The sequence below is a fragment of the Equus przewalskii genome, chromosome 1 (assembly GCF_037783145.1).
Source record: "Equus przewalskii isolate Varuska chromosome 1, EquPr2, whole genome shotgun sequence".
Lineage (NCBI taxonomy): Eukaryota > Metazoa > Chordata > Mammalia > Perissodactyla > Equidae > Equus > Equus przewalskii.
In genome coordinates this window covers 154,459,452-154,473,883 of record NC_091831.1, presented here as the reverse complement: position 1 = coordinate 154,473,883, position 14,432 = coordinate 154,459,452, and the positions used below count along the sequence as shown (strand labels likewise).

General features: G+C 42.6%; 1 protein-coding gene across 12 annotated transcripts in view; it reads right to left on the bottom strand.

The window, feature by feature from the left end:
• The window catches only part of RYR3 (ryanodine receptor 3), a 485,038-nt gene that overhangs the window by 152,353 nt on the left and 318,253 nt on the right, over positions 1-14,432 (bottom strand). For all 12 annotated transcript variants that reach the window (XM_070584420.1, XM_070584411.1, XM_070584464.1 and 9 more), the window contains 4 exons: positions 13,488-14,283; positions 11,083-11,283; positions 6,555-6,657; positions 5,613-5,750 (listed from right to left, as the gene is read on the bottom strand). In XM_070584420.1, coding sequence (XP_070440521.1) covers positions 5,613-5,750; positions 6,555-6,657; positions 11,083-11,283; positions 13,488-14,283 — 1,238 coding nt within the window. The remainder of the gene's footprint in view (positions 1-5,612; positions 5,751-6,554; positions 6,658-11,082; positions 11,284-13,487; positions 14,284-14,432) is intronic.

Here is a 14,432-nt window from a genome sequence, read left to right as displayed (position 1 = left end):
CTCTGACAACCAAACTCTCTTCTCCCTCAGTAAAACTCAGGCTGCCAGAGAGCAGGCCTGCCACTGACTGATCAAACAGATGCGGGATACCTGTTACTCATCTATTGCTGTGAAGCCCTGGACCAGGAGCCAGTGATCATCGGAATGAGTTCTGATCCTTGCTTTGCCTTCTCACAGGTGGGCAAGTCGCTAAATGCCTCAGCTTCTCCATTTCCTCATCTCTAAGCTATGGCTAATGATGCCTGTTTTGTCTGCCATGCAGGCTCTTCAGGAGAATGAGACTAGGCGTGGAAAAACTTGGGACTTCTATGGAGCTAAATAAAAAGTAAGGTTCTGCTCCTCCCCTCGGTCTGTTAACAAAATTGCCCATCTCTCAGAAATCCATAAAGACCATCTGTAACACCTTCCTCTTCATCACATTTCTAAGCAGTTGCCAAGATATGCCAACCCTACCTTTATAATGTATCTGACACCTGGAAGTCACTTTTTGCTGTTAACATCTATATTAGATTTTTATTGCTGCTGTGACACGTCCCCAAAAACTTAGTGGAAAAACAACACCCATTTACCATGTTACAGTTCCGGAGATGAGACATCTGACCCAGACCTGGGCTAACCCTAGAGCTCCAGATTCTAGAAGCTTCCTGCATTCCTCAGCTCATGTTCTCCTTCCTCTAGGAAACTTGAGCCACACCTTCCCATGCCCCATCACTCTGACTCTCTTCTGCCACGTTCTTTCACTTTTCACTTTCACCTTTGTGATTACTTTGGGTCCGCTTCAGTAATCCAGGAGATTTCCCTATTTTAAAGTCAGCTGATGAGCAACCTTAGTTCCATCCACAATCTAAATCTCCCTACGCCATTGAACCTAACATATTTGTAGGATCCAGCGATTAGGACATGGGCATCTTCAGGGGCCATTATCCTGCCTACCACACCGCCCTCATTCAAGTCCTCAGAATCTCTCTGCTAGAGAGTGGCAGGACATCCCAATGGGCCTCCACGTCTCCCCCTGAAGTCCTTTGGCTTGTTATCCTGCTAAAACAGAACTGACCGGTGCCTAAGACAGTGCCTGAGATATGGAGGTGATTGACAAACATGTTAACAGCCAAAAAGAGTTAAAATTAAGTGCTTACTCTGCACCAGGCACACTTTTAAGCACCTTGCATATATTAACTAATTTAATCCTCATACCAACCAAATAAGGTAAGTATTAATGCTATGTCCATTTTACAGATGAGAACACTGAAGCACAGAGAAGCTGTCACATGCTCAGTCTCACAGACATTATGTGGCAGAGCAAGAATTTGAGACCAGGTGGTCTAATTCTAGTGTCCTGTGTTCATAACCACCTCTGCACTCTTGAGGAAATGAATGTTAGTCCTCAAGAACCTTCATAGACACTGTCTACAGGGGGAAGGATATTATTGTATATATAATATGGATAGGAATTAGACTCAGGTGGATTGAACTTTTACTCCACCACTGTGTGACTTTGGAGAGTTACTAAATCTCTCTTTACATGAGTTTCTTCAACTGTCAAATAAGAATAAAATTGTCTACTGCATATTGTTGTTGTGAGAATTAAATGAGGTGATACTTACGGAAGTGCTTAAGACAATGCTCAGGACACAGTGGGCCATATAAATGTGAACCCCTCCCTGACACTGCAAGGCCAAGCAGTATAAAATACATGGGCACAACAATCTGTCACACTCTAAGACCGAATACAGTTTAATACTCAACTTCAAGACACTCTGTTCTAACACCTCTCTACCTTTCCACTCTGCCCATCTCATAATTCAGCCAATCTCAACTCATTGCCACTCTCGGATTATGAAATTTTTTGCCCCTGAAGCCTTTGTGGAAGCAACTCTTTTCATCAAAAATGCCTTTCCCTTCTTATTTCATCTACCCATCTACATTCTTCAGACACTTTCCCAATCCCCTTCTCTGGCCACCTACTGTATCTTACCTGCACTTTTATTATAGCACATAGGACCTCATGATTGTATTGAGTTGCCTGTCCACCCTCATTTCCTCCTTTGTCTGTAAGGCTCTCGTTTTCATCATCGTTGTGAACCTCGAGTAACTAACAAGCATCGGAGGTCAAAAAGATTTGTGCCATGAACTGAACGTGGAAATAAGGAGGATGTGGTCCCAGCACTAAGTCTTGGTAAGGAAAACAAACAGGTCCACAGACACCCCGCCTAAGGTGGAAAGTTGCACACACCCTGTGAGAAATTTCCCCATCTGGCAGGGCCGGGGAGAAGGAGGACGAGGTTGAAAGAAGGACTCCATGGAGGAGGCGTCTCTGTGTGTGTGTGTGTGTCTTGGAAAGAGGCAGTTTGGAGAGAATTTAAAGAGGCTTAGAAATATGGCCTGAGCACCACAGCTGTACCTACTGCTGAGTTATTTTACTTTTTAGGTGGGGAGAATTTTGGTGTAGGCCTCTCAGGCCATTCAGGGACTGGGCAAGAGCTGGCACAAGTAGCAGCTTTCTTTGTAGAGAGGTGATGATGAAAAAACTTCCCATGGGGAAAGCATCCAGCGAACGACAGAGATCAGGAACGTGCCAACTTTGATCTGTAAAGTGACAGGTGATTTTCATTTTGTTAATTTTAGCATTTAGCAGAAATAGCTGGCTGGCTTCTTCTGGAGGAATAACTCAGTGGCTACAGATTTATATTCAAGAAAACACTGCTTAAATTGTAGTGTGTAAGAAGCACTGGCCTAGAACTAACAGGCAAAAGATTTTCTAGGGAATTCGCTGGGTTGGGATATTAAAAAGAAATGCGACTCAGTACGGTGGGCGGCTCCTTTTAGATTTGATTACCTCTTCATTATCATATGATCTTTTGGTAAGACTGTAACAGCTTTTATCGACAATGTGACTTGGAGTAGGTTTGGGCAAATCCCTGTAACAGCCAGCAGGATTCTCATGAGTTTCAGGACCCTGTTGCTTCCTCTTTCCCAGAAAAGTTGAGCTTCCCCTGTAGGTTATCTGGCCAACACCAACTGCTCATAGAGGACAAATTGCGCCACCTACCCTGAAAACTCTGAATCTAGATCCTTGGGTTGATTGGCTTTTTGATGTTAAAATTTTGACTTCTGTTGGGTTCAGCTTTTTCACATGTTAATAATGAGTCAGAGTAGTGAGTTACCTCACAGATGTAGTAAGAAAGACAAAATGATCATTTTTTTAAATTTTTTTCCTTTTTCTCCCCAAAGCCCCCCGGTACATAGTTGTATATTCTTAGTTGTGGGTCCTTCTAGTTGTGGCATGTGGGACGCTGCCTCAGCATGGTTTGATGAGCAGTGCCATGTCCGCGCCCAGGATTCAAACCAACGAAACACTGGGCTGCCTGTAGCGGAGCGTGCGAACTTAACCACTCGGATACAGGGCCAGCCCCGCAAGATGATGGTTTTAAAAAGCCATTCTGTATGTAATATTTATGTTAGGGGCTCGTGCTGTAAATATTGATAAATTCTTTGGCAAGCTTCATGGGACAATGGAAAGAGCAGGGAATGAGTGTGGGAAGATCTCAATCAAGTCACAGCTTTACTCATCTTGGTTACCTTGGGCTGTGACATCCAGTCACCCTGAAATTTTTCTGGAACCAGGTAGGGTGGAAAGAATAAATGCATGAAAAAGTACTCTTTAATTCTTCTGAGTCCTATTTTCATCAACTACACAGTGGAGAAGTGAAAAAACCAACAGCAGTAAACCAAAATATGTGAAGTCTTTGGTAAACTGTCAATTCACTATAGCATATTATTCTCATTATCTATACTTTTAATATTTTATCAAATGGAAGGGTAAGAGAAACCAGATAAGCAAGAACATGGACAAACTTACCAATATTTTAAAGGATTTGGCCCCTTTATTGCAACTGGCTATGTATTCAGAAAGTGTTTCCATTTGATCAAGTTAAAAACAATTTTGGGAGTATGGCAGTTAAACCAGTCCCAAGATTTCCTCTTAAAATGTCAGCCCTGCGTGAGGAGCTTCATGTCTTCGGAACATGTGGCAGAGAACCCATATGCCAACAACCAGACAGGCTGGACCACCTTCTATTTCTGTTTCTGGGCCTCCAGAATAGACTTGGGACACAAAGCTGACACCTCTCATAATTCTGCTTGTGGAAGGGATGCAGCAGGGGTGAAGACAAGGAGTCTCACCCTGGGGTGGCCTTTCAGGTTTGCATGTTCTACCAGAACAGACACAACATGGTCTTTCTGCCTGAGGCCATGGGGTAGTCATGCTAAAAATTGCAATCCTTGGATCCCGGACACCATTCTTAGAGTTAGGGAGACTTCACAGAGCCAGGGGATTGAATCTGACTGACTCCATCTACCTAACATGAAATGGTCACCTTGTAGGACATATTCTCTTAGAAAGTAAGAAAGAAGTATCCACTTTCAAAAGAGACTCTCAGCAGGTAATATGGGTCAGCTCAGTTTATTTTTAGTTCTGCTTTGGCAGTAACCACAAAAGGAGTCTAAACTCACTTTTTTGTGCCTTTGCATCCTGCTGGCATGTCCTCACCAAAGACCCACCCTTTCCATGGTGACGAATAGGACTGATCAAGGGTTGCCACTGCAACTGCTGCCATGTACCCCATACATTCTTCCAGAGGCTTCAACACTTCTGCTGATAAATTGTGAGGATTCTTTCCCTTCAGAGACATTCTGACAAAGATGGAAGGTCAATATAAAGGCCAATAAGACGTATGAACCCCAAAGTAGTGTTTTCAGACAAACCGATCATATCTTGACAGTCTATTGCTCTAGATTATGATTTGAAAGCATGTTCTAAGATGGATAGGAACAGGGAACAAGATAAAAGGCAACTATATTAAACTTGGGAAATTCTTCTTCTTTAGACAAATGAAATATTTGCAGAATCTGGTAATAAAGAGCAGATTGATAATACATAATATGCAGACAATCTTCCTCTTGAAATGTTAATGGTTTATAAAGAGTAAACTGCCCTGTAGAGCAAATTATGATCTTGTTTCAACATGGGCCCAAATGGTAGGAACCATGTATGCTATTAGGATTAGAGAAACGAATGCGGACAGGGTTCAAGAATGATGAAAAATAGAAGGTCAAAGTTTTCTAAGATGCAACATCATGAAAATCATGGCCCAAAGCCAAAAACAATGCCCCCGACTCCACATCCTATTTCCTTTACTGCCCTTTTATTATTTTATTTCCTTTCTGGGGCAACTTTCAATGCTAAGGAACCACAAACAAAAGTGATAGAGACAATAGTTAGAAGAGGAAGACTACGGAAACATAAAAGAAAGAAGGACAGAAATCTCTTCACAGACATTTTTAAGGCGACAGACAAGAGCAAGCCCACCAGGCAATTACTCTTTTAGGTTTCAGAAGACTCTAAAAGTAAGTTCCTTAAGTTAGAAAAAAAGCACAGCACCAAATATAAAACAATAACTATCACCAATTATAACAAAATGCCCAGATGCTTCCTTTGAAGCTAAGCAGCCCATCTCTATCTTATAGTATTTGTTAGAAAGCCAATTACCTTAACTAAGTCTTAGAAGAGCACCGTGTTGGGAGTATTGTGATTGAAAGGCACTGTCACTTACTAGGGCATCTCTCCTCCTCCTCCGTTGGAAGCTCCTTCTCTGGCTTGGGAGGGCCTTTGATTTTATACACCAAGGCACGGAGTTTCCCAGTCCAGGAGGTGTCCTCTTCCTCCTCTTCCTCTTCCTCCAAGGGAACCCCTAGCAAGGCACAGAACAGAGTGAAAACCTCAAATAGTACATGAAACCACTAATGATTCAAAGAACATAAAAAGACTGCCTCCCACCCTTCTGGAACTTTCTAAAGATACTATAGGCAGCCTCTCATAAATATTTATCTACATAATGTCTCTTAGCAAGTTTTTTAAAAAGATGATTTTTGTGTACAAGAGCATCAAGGAATTTCAAGCTCAAGACTTAACTTTTTTAAACCTATACCCAAACTGGGCTCTAGAGTCTCTGGGAAGAGTTAACGTTGAGTTACTTCAAATGAAAAGATCATCTCTTATCCATACATTTCTCAATCCACCCTTGTGCAAGCAGCATGAAGGCTGAGAGCCACTTAAAACCAGCAGATGGGTATCAAAGTAGGAAACGCCGGCTTAGAATCCTTAAGGGGAAAAGTTGTCACATTTATATCACTTAAAAGTTAAAAAGCGAAGGGCATCAGAAACTTGGCTCAGCTAGGAGCAGAGTCCCAACTATCTAACTTTAAACTGGGTGAGGTTTACATAAGGATCAGATATTTTCTTTCCTTCTTCAGAGACTCAGTTCCTACTCTTATATCTCAGCAAAATGTCTTCTAGGTGGAAGGAGTTTGGGTCATATATTATGAGGATTATTTCCTATTTCTCCTCTGGCCCAAAGAGTTTGGAGAGGCTCATTTCCTGAACAATTAGGATTGTAATTTTAAATAGAAAACTAACTTCCTAACTCGCCACCAACTTTGAACCAAGGAATCAGAAGCAGACACATCTTTGATAAGCTTTTATCCCGGAAGCTCACCACAGTGAATGAGAAGGTCTTCGTGGAAATCATAGAGCTCCTCCCGGATCTCTTCTGGGCAGGGGCAGTTCTCTCCCAGTTGAAAGTTAAGAAGCATGTTGATCTTTGAGGGACAAAGAAGAATGGCTGCTTGGTTCTCAAGGTCGGTCAAAAGAACTCCGATCTTGCCTTAGACACCTACCATTCTTTGCAAATTTTATTTAGCTCAATTTTTTTTTTTTGTAAAGACAGTCAACATTCATAAGTGACTTTCACTTTTTTTTGATTATGAAGGTAATTTATTAATTGCACAAAATTGGGAGAATATCTAAAAAAGAAAATTTACTGAGGTCTCACCACTCAAAGATAACCACTGTCAATATTTTACTTAACATCTTCCAGTCTTTATGTACGCAGACGGAGATCATACTCTAGACAAACTTTTTTGAAACCTGATTTTTCCACTTGACAATTTATCTTGAGCATTTTCTTAACCTGATTTTTAATAGGCGCACTGCATTTTATCACATGAATGAATAGCAATTTATGGAAAGTTTATGAAAATACAACACTCTACTAACTTGTTTTCATTTTTTATTTTTATAAATAAAGTTGGTTTGAATTTCCTTTTACATAATTTTTGTTCATGTCTGATCATTTTCTTAGGATAAATGGTTAGAAATTAAAGGACTGGATCAAATGGTTTGTACATTTTAATGGCTTTTTCTATGAATTGTGAAATTGCCCTCTAGAAAGCTCACAACAATTTCTATTATTATCAAATTTATAAAAGAGTGTGTTTTACTTAGCCATCTTCACTACAGTAATGGGAGTTAATACATTTTCAAACATTTTCCAATTTAATGGGTGAAAAATGTCATATTCCTGTTGCTTTAATTTGCATTTAATTGGTGAGGTTGAACTTCGTTTTCCCACACATAAGTACCACTTTTATTTCATATTTTATAAATTCCCATCCATGTTCTTCTTCCATTTTTCTGTTGGGTAATTATCCTTAAAAAAACTAATGGGTGAGTACTTTGCACATCTCTAGATTATTAGCTCTTTGTAACACATACTTCAAATATGTTTCCCAGTTTTTAGTGAGCTTTTAATTTTGTTTACAGGATTTTTTTCACATTAGGTTTTGTATTTTACAGTCAGTCTATCATCTCTTCCTTTATAATTTTGTCTCAGAGATTCTCAACTGTTTTTGTGTCTCTGACAGACTGGTGAAACCTATGGATTGCTTCTCACACTTTAAATACAAGAAATAAAATGTGTGGGTTGCAAAGAGAAGCGACTATACTGAAATTCAGTTATCAAGATCATAAAAAATAAATCTGTGATATACTAACATAGGTACTTGTTTATTAACTCACTAGACAAAAAGATCTAGTGGCAGGTCTCACGTCCACTGTAATCCTGAAGTAGTGATGAATGTAAATGATATTTCAAGATATCATAACCACTGTCATGTGATATAAGAAAATCGGTAGGTTCTGTTTTTAAGAAAGGCAGGTACTTGCTTTGCTGCCTATGTTAATAATTGAAAAAAAATGCTATCAGAGATTAATGACAAGTTGGTGGAAATGAAGCTGTTATTCACAGATTCCTGGATATCCTAATTCTTTCCACAGACTCACGAACCCCAGGTTAGTCAACACTGGGAGGGTCTGAAGCAATAACTAGAAGCAATCTTGTCCACTTTGCTGCTGCAGGCAGGGTAACCCAAACACCAGGCAAAGGGGTATTATTTTCTTTCTGCTTAGGATTCTAGGTAGAAAACCCTACAATCTCTTTTATTCAACATGAACCTTATTTAACGTTGTTAGGGAAATCCTTATTCAAAGCTTCTCCTGCAAATCATTTTTTGAAGTAGGTAGAGGTAGTGTTTGCAGTAAAATAATATCCATAAAACAGGCTGGAAGAATAACTTCTGTGGTTGCTCCACAACGTTAAATTTTGGTAATTATATCAACAACATCCAATGATAGGCTGTTATTAAATAAAAATATGATTTGGTGATCTGGTTTCAGAGGCAGAAAATTACTTTCTTTACTGAAACATCTGTCCTTTGGGGGACCACTTAGGAAGCAGTGGCCCACCAGCCTGCAGGGCATAAAACCAAAAGGGGAGTGAGCTGGATTTTCTGCCGTAGGTCATACCCTTTAACGAAGCCCTTTCGAAAGGGAAAGCTCGCTGACTGTTTGGCTAATTTGCCAACAACCATTAGACTAACCTCAGTTTTAGCTTCTTTCGCACTCAGTTACATCCACAAGTATTTTTTTTCTCTGTCTGAATACTGTATGGATATAGGGCTGAAAACCTCTATTTTCTCCTCAAAGGTTACAGAAGAATGAGGTAATCATATAGCTGTTTTAAAATTCAAATTCCTATGCATCCTATTTTCCAAGTGATTTTGCATTGCTATCTCCTAAAATTGATCACAATCCTCCATATCTTTTGTTGACATTAAATTCTTAATTATTTAGAGAGCTCTAGGGGTAGGTTCCTTGTAGAAATGAACACTCTGGGAGGGGGTGCCCAAGGGGCAGCTGAGTTTGATAACACTTAGTGTCCCTTCTTTCATTTTCTTCCTCAACCAGCAGCACCAGCATCACCTAGAAACTTGCTAGAAATGCAAATTCTTGGGCCTCACCCTAGACCTATGGGATTAGAAGCGCTAGAGGTAGGACCAGCAATCCGTGTGTTCTGAAGCCCTTCTGGTGATTCCGATGTCTACGCAAGAATCACTGATCTAACACATGAGGGAAGAATTTCCAGAGTTACAGACATCTGAAACGATTGTTCAGAGGACTGGTTAGAAGAGTAAAGGAGGAAGTGATTCAGGCCCTGGGGACGCCAGATGAGAAGGTCAGGGGGCAGAAAGGAAAAAGAAGGGTGGAGCCAGGATCAAGAGCTACGTCCACGAGGATAGTGTTAGATGGACAACCCAGTTCTGGCTGGGTTAAGGAGATGCCGGAAAACAGGCATAAATTCTCCTCACAGGGTCACTGACAGAAGGTCATAGAACATAGCATGAGGCAAATGCAAATACCACTAACGCTAAAACTAATGATAGCTCGCAGTACGTACAGAATGTCCACTATAAAGCAATCTAAATAGATTATGTCATGGGATCCTCACAAGAACCCTGGGAGGGAGAGCCAAAAATTATCTGTATTTTGCAGCTGAAGAAACTGAGACAGAGAGAGGTAACGTGCCCAAGACCACACAGCGACTGATGAGGGAGCCAGAACAGGAGCCACAGTCCGAAGCCAACACTGGTGTTCTAATTACCACATCACCTGCCTTCCCATTATTCACAAATACAAGCTGAGCCAGTGTTTGCCCAGTGAAACGGGGATCGTTCACACCTGCTGCCAGTCTAAAAGTAGTCTGACAACATTTGTAAAGCCTTCAAGAGTAATTCACACTCACTGCATTTTCCTCGGCACCAATTATCTACTCCAGTCAATCCCAAGGGCCTTCTCATTTTGCCTCTAGCAAAGAGACATAAGCTCTGCCTGCTCTTTTCATGGCCAGTATCACTCAAGTGAATCTCTTAAAAGCGAAGATATGTGGTTCATTTTTAAGCCAATATGAATACCTGTATTCTATAAAACAGGTTAGGAAAGTAACTGGACCAAGTTGTGGTCGTGCCATTAATATAAAATGGTGGTAATTATACTGGCAACAACTTATGGAGAGGCTGCTTATTAAATATATATAAGATCCAAAGACCTGGTTTCAGAGCCAGAAAATGCATTTCCTCACTGAAAGATCTCTTTTGAACACTGAGGGAGCAGTGGCTAAGCAGCCTGAAGGACATAGGTGAGCAGCTGAGCAGAAGGGACAAATGGAAACTATTATTTTCTAAGGTGGCCCTCCTTTATTTGCAAGTTTCTCAACAGGATTTTTATTCTTTTCAAAGTAGCCTTCCCATGGGGCGAGGCTGACTACAAGGTGGGTACTGCAAAGGATGAAGATGGCACATCACAGAAGAGGACTCATCTGCCCAGACCTGACCTCCAGGCTGCCTGAGGCTGAGGAGGCTTTGTCGGGTCTTGGTCAAGGGGCAATGGGATGTGGGCACTGGGATGAGGAAGACTGTGCACCCACTCTCATAAGCTGGGCTACACTGACCATATTCTGTTGATCTTTGATAGAGAGGAGTGACTTCTGGAAGGAGTGGACAGACATCTCTTCACGTGGTGGATCCTCGCTGGGTGAAAGTGGGATCCTGACAGTGATCTGGTCTTTGACTCAGTGATGGGGGCATAGGGATGAGCGAGCAGGGGAAGGGAAGGAAGCTGTGCCTTAGGTACAGTTTCGGAAGGGTTATTTTCCCACCCAAGATAATCGGCAGATGCTCCTCAGTTGTCATTAGCAGAGGACGAGGGCTGTCTCCTGGTCTTGTGCTGGGCCTTTTGATCTCCCACAGCTCTGTGGCTGCACCGGGCACAGAAAGGTTTCATGTCCCCTGCTTTGTAGGCTTCAAGTTCTTCCACACGAAAGGGCTGGACGCTCAGGAAGGGGTCCTTACCTGCTCCTGTGGGGGTGAGCGGAACTCCCTGGTCTTCCGGGCTGTCAGGGCCGCAGACATGTTCAGGGCCTGCATGAGCTCATTGTAGCGGAACTTCTGATTTGCCTGGAGCTTGGAGACATAAATGTCGCCAAATGCCACAATGGCCTCCACTCGGTGCTGCAGCTCACAGTCACAGAGGTAGCTGAGGAGCTCACACATCTGCAACAGAAGCGTATAGATAGGCTGATATAATAATGCTCTATGTACACTGGTGAAGTGGCTATCATCCCCATTTTACAGATGGCAACACTGAGACTTATGCAATTTAAGTAACTTGTCCAGTGTCACACAGTCACCACAGAGCTGTTACTTGAATCCAAAGTGGCCTGAATCCAAAGACCAGCTCTTCAGGGCTGAGGCCAGCAGAATAACAAGAAAATGAGCTCATAAAAGACAGTGTACCTGCCTCTGGAGAGAGAGCAGCATTTCTTAGAGTGTTCCTACAGGGCTCCAACCTCAGTACAGAACCACCACCGAACTGCATGTGTGAGCACAGGCTCCTTCCTGACCATTTCTGGCTCTGGCTGACGGGAAATTGAGACTTTTCTTTCCCTTCCCATCTTTCATTGTTTTTGTTTCTTGGCACTGTTTTTCTGTGATCCATTCTTTAAGGTTGTTATTATGACTAATCCTATTACTATTAGAATTTATACTAATAAGAAAAACAATAACCATAGCTAATTGAGCACTAACTATTTGCCTCACACTATGCCAGACACTTGCCATACTTTATCTCCGTTAATCATTAGTGTTCCTGATCTTTTTATTAAAGCAGAAGTTCTATTAACTCACCTCCATGACTATTAACCCCTCACGTGACTAACGGACACTCTCCAGTTCGTCTGGGCACTGACGACGGTGCCCCTGGTAGTGGGGTGCTCTCCCTCTGCATTCCACACAGCTCTGCTCCCACCTGGTGAACCAGGACTCAGAGCTTATGCCCATCAGACTTGTGATTATAATTACATTTAATTAAAAATTATGTGAGCCAATGAAATAGGAAAGCTAAGTTGAATGACTAGAGAACACCTGGAAAGGGCAAGTTGTTTCAAAAAGAAATGCTAAACATTAGGCGTGAGCTAGACAACTACCAAAAGTTGGGGGAAATCATAAAAATCTAGAAGCATTCTACACTCAAGTTGCTTTCCAATTACCTCTAAATCTGCAGCCTACCTTAAAGACCCCCAAACTGGTCTTCACAGACGGTGTGTAACAAGTGTTATCTATGCAAAAGAGAGGACTCTGTGCCAATCAGACTCACAATAAAGAAAAGGTCCTGGCCCTACATCAGAATAGCACATTTATATGTTTTAATAAAATGTTTAAGGCGTAGGTGTAAAACTTGTTATGTTGCTTCTCTATATTCAATGTTTTGATTAACAGACCACTTACCAATCCCATCACATTGGATAAGACAGTTTCAACTGCAGATTACTTTATTATAAACATTTTATGACAAAATGTATTTCATATTTTTTAAAAATATATTCTGATTTTTTTTATTATACTATCATCAACATTTTACAAATCATAAGGCTAAGGATCTGATGGGCTGAGTTGGCAAGTTTATGTAGCTAGTAAGGTTACAGCTATGTAACAATAATATGTATTAATAATATGTAATATGTAATGATAATAATATGTAATAAGCTACAGTTATGTAGCTAGTAAGCTCAGGCAAGGGATGGCTGAGCTGGGCTCGCTCCGTGGGGCAGACTGTTCTACTCGATTTCTTTTCATTTCTCTTATCTTAGTGCTCAGGAGACAAACACTGCCGTCTTCAGGGCACCACTGATGCTGGTTTACACCTGGTAAGACTACATTTTAGGAAACGTTGAGGTTTCCTAGGTGGTGACAAGGGGCAACTCTGAGTGGGCATGACTCTTTTTCTTAGCTCAGATGACAGTTTCTTTGAATGCCAGTGTGACAGACCACATCAGCTTGGTGTGACTGAGCATGGCAACAAATGAGCACAGGTGATGAGTGTGGGCACCCTCTGAGCCAGTTCCTTTGGTCTACTCCACAGCCAAAGGCTCCTCCCCCTCTCCAAACAGGATCCCACAAAGGAGCCCTTTAGTCCCAAAGAGTAAGAGAGAAGATCAGGGCAAATCCATCCTTGTCATCAGAAGAACAATTCCAAAGCACACGCCTTATTGACAAGGGTTAGTATTTTCGTTTTGGCTGGGGGAGACTTACAGAGTACATGCCACGTCAAAAACAAGCATGACCAGTGAATGCTCTCTCTTAGCATCTTGGCTACACTCCACATGTAGGCCAGTGCCCAGTGCTACTCTCACCACCAGGCAGCACTGTCTCCCTCCCCAGCTCTTTCCAAGGGCAGGATCTTTGCTGCCCTGAGTTACCTGCAGCTTGACGGACTCTGGTAATCGGGTCTGTAATAAGCCTTTGACTGGAGCCTCCTTGCTGGCCTTTTCCCCAGCCTCCACTGCCTTCTCCTCCACCTGGGTCACTTCTTCCTTCTCTGCTCCCTCCTCCATCTCCCCACTGTGCTCGCCAAACACAGAGGGATCGATCAGGAGGAGGATCTGCCGAACGCTGTCATCGTCAAACACCCCCATGACCAGCAGGGTTCCGATGAGTTTCAGCACAGGTACAAACTGGAACTCCACAGACCCCCCAACAGGGTCCCGGATGTGAGCGCCACTGCACTGCACTGCCTCTGTCAGCATGCTCAGAGCCTTTGTCTTGAGAATCTCCAAGGGAATCTCGGGGCTCTGTTTCTGGTGCTCCTCGCTGGTCACAACAAAGCAAGGGGTGGAGAACCTGAAGCCTGGCTTGAGGCATGTTCTCAGGCCTACCCCAGGCAGTCCGTGCCTCTTGGACTCATCTGGGTACAGGCGGATTTTCCCGGTGGAGCTTGTGATAGGGATGATGTACTCATTCTTCATCATCTGCTTCCTCTCTTTAGCACTGGCCAGATGGATACTGATAAGCAGGTCATAGAAACCAGACCGAAGGAGGCCGGGGAGGTACTTGTTGTCAATGGCGTAGAAGAGCTGGGAGAGGTCCACGTGGCTGCACAGGGCGTAGGCCACTCGGCTGTTTCCCAGGGCACACACAGCGCTGTAGAGTCTCAGAGTGTGGTAATGGAAGAGCATCAGGTCTTCTTGCTCGCAGAGCTCCAGGATGTCCACACACCTGAGGACAGCACAAGCAATCAAGCACTCCACGGGGAGAAGAATGCACCAGAAGTCAGCAGAGTTCGCGCTCTCTGAATCCCCAGGGATTTCACCCAACCCAGCGAAGGCAGAAGGGGTAGAAGGATGGAGGAGTCTCTGCCACACTTT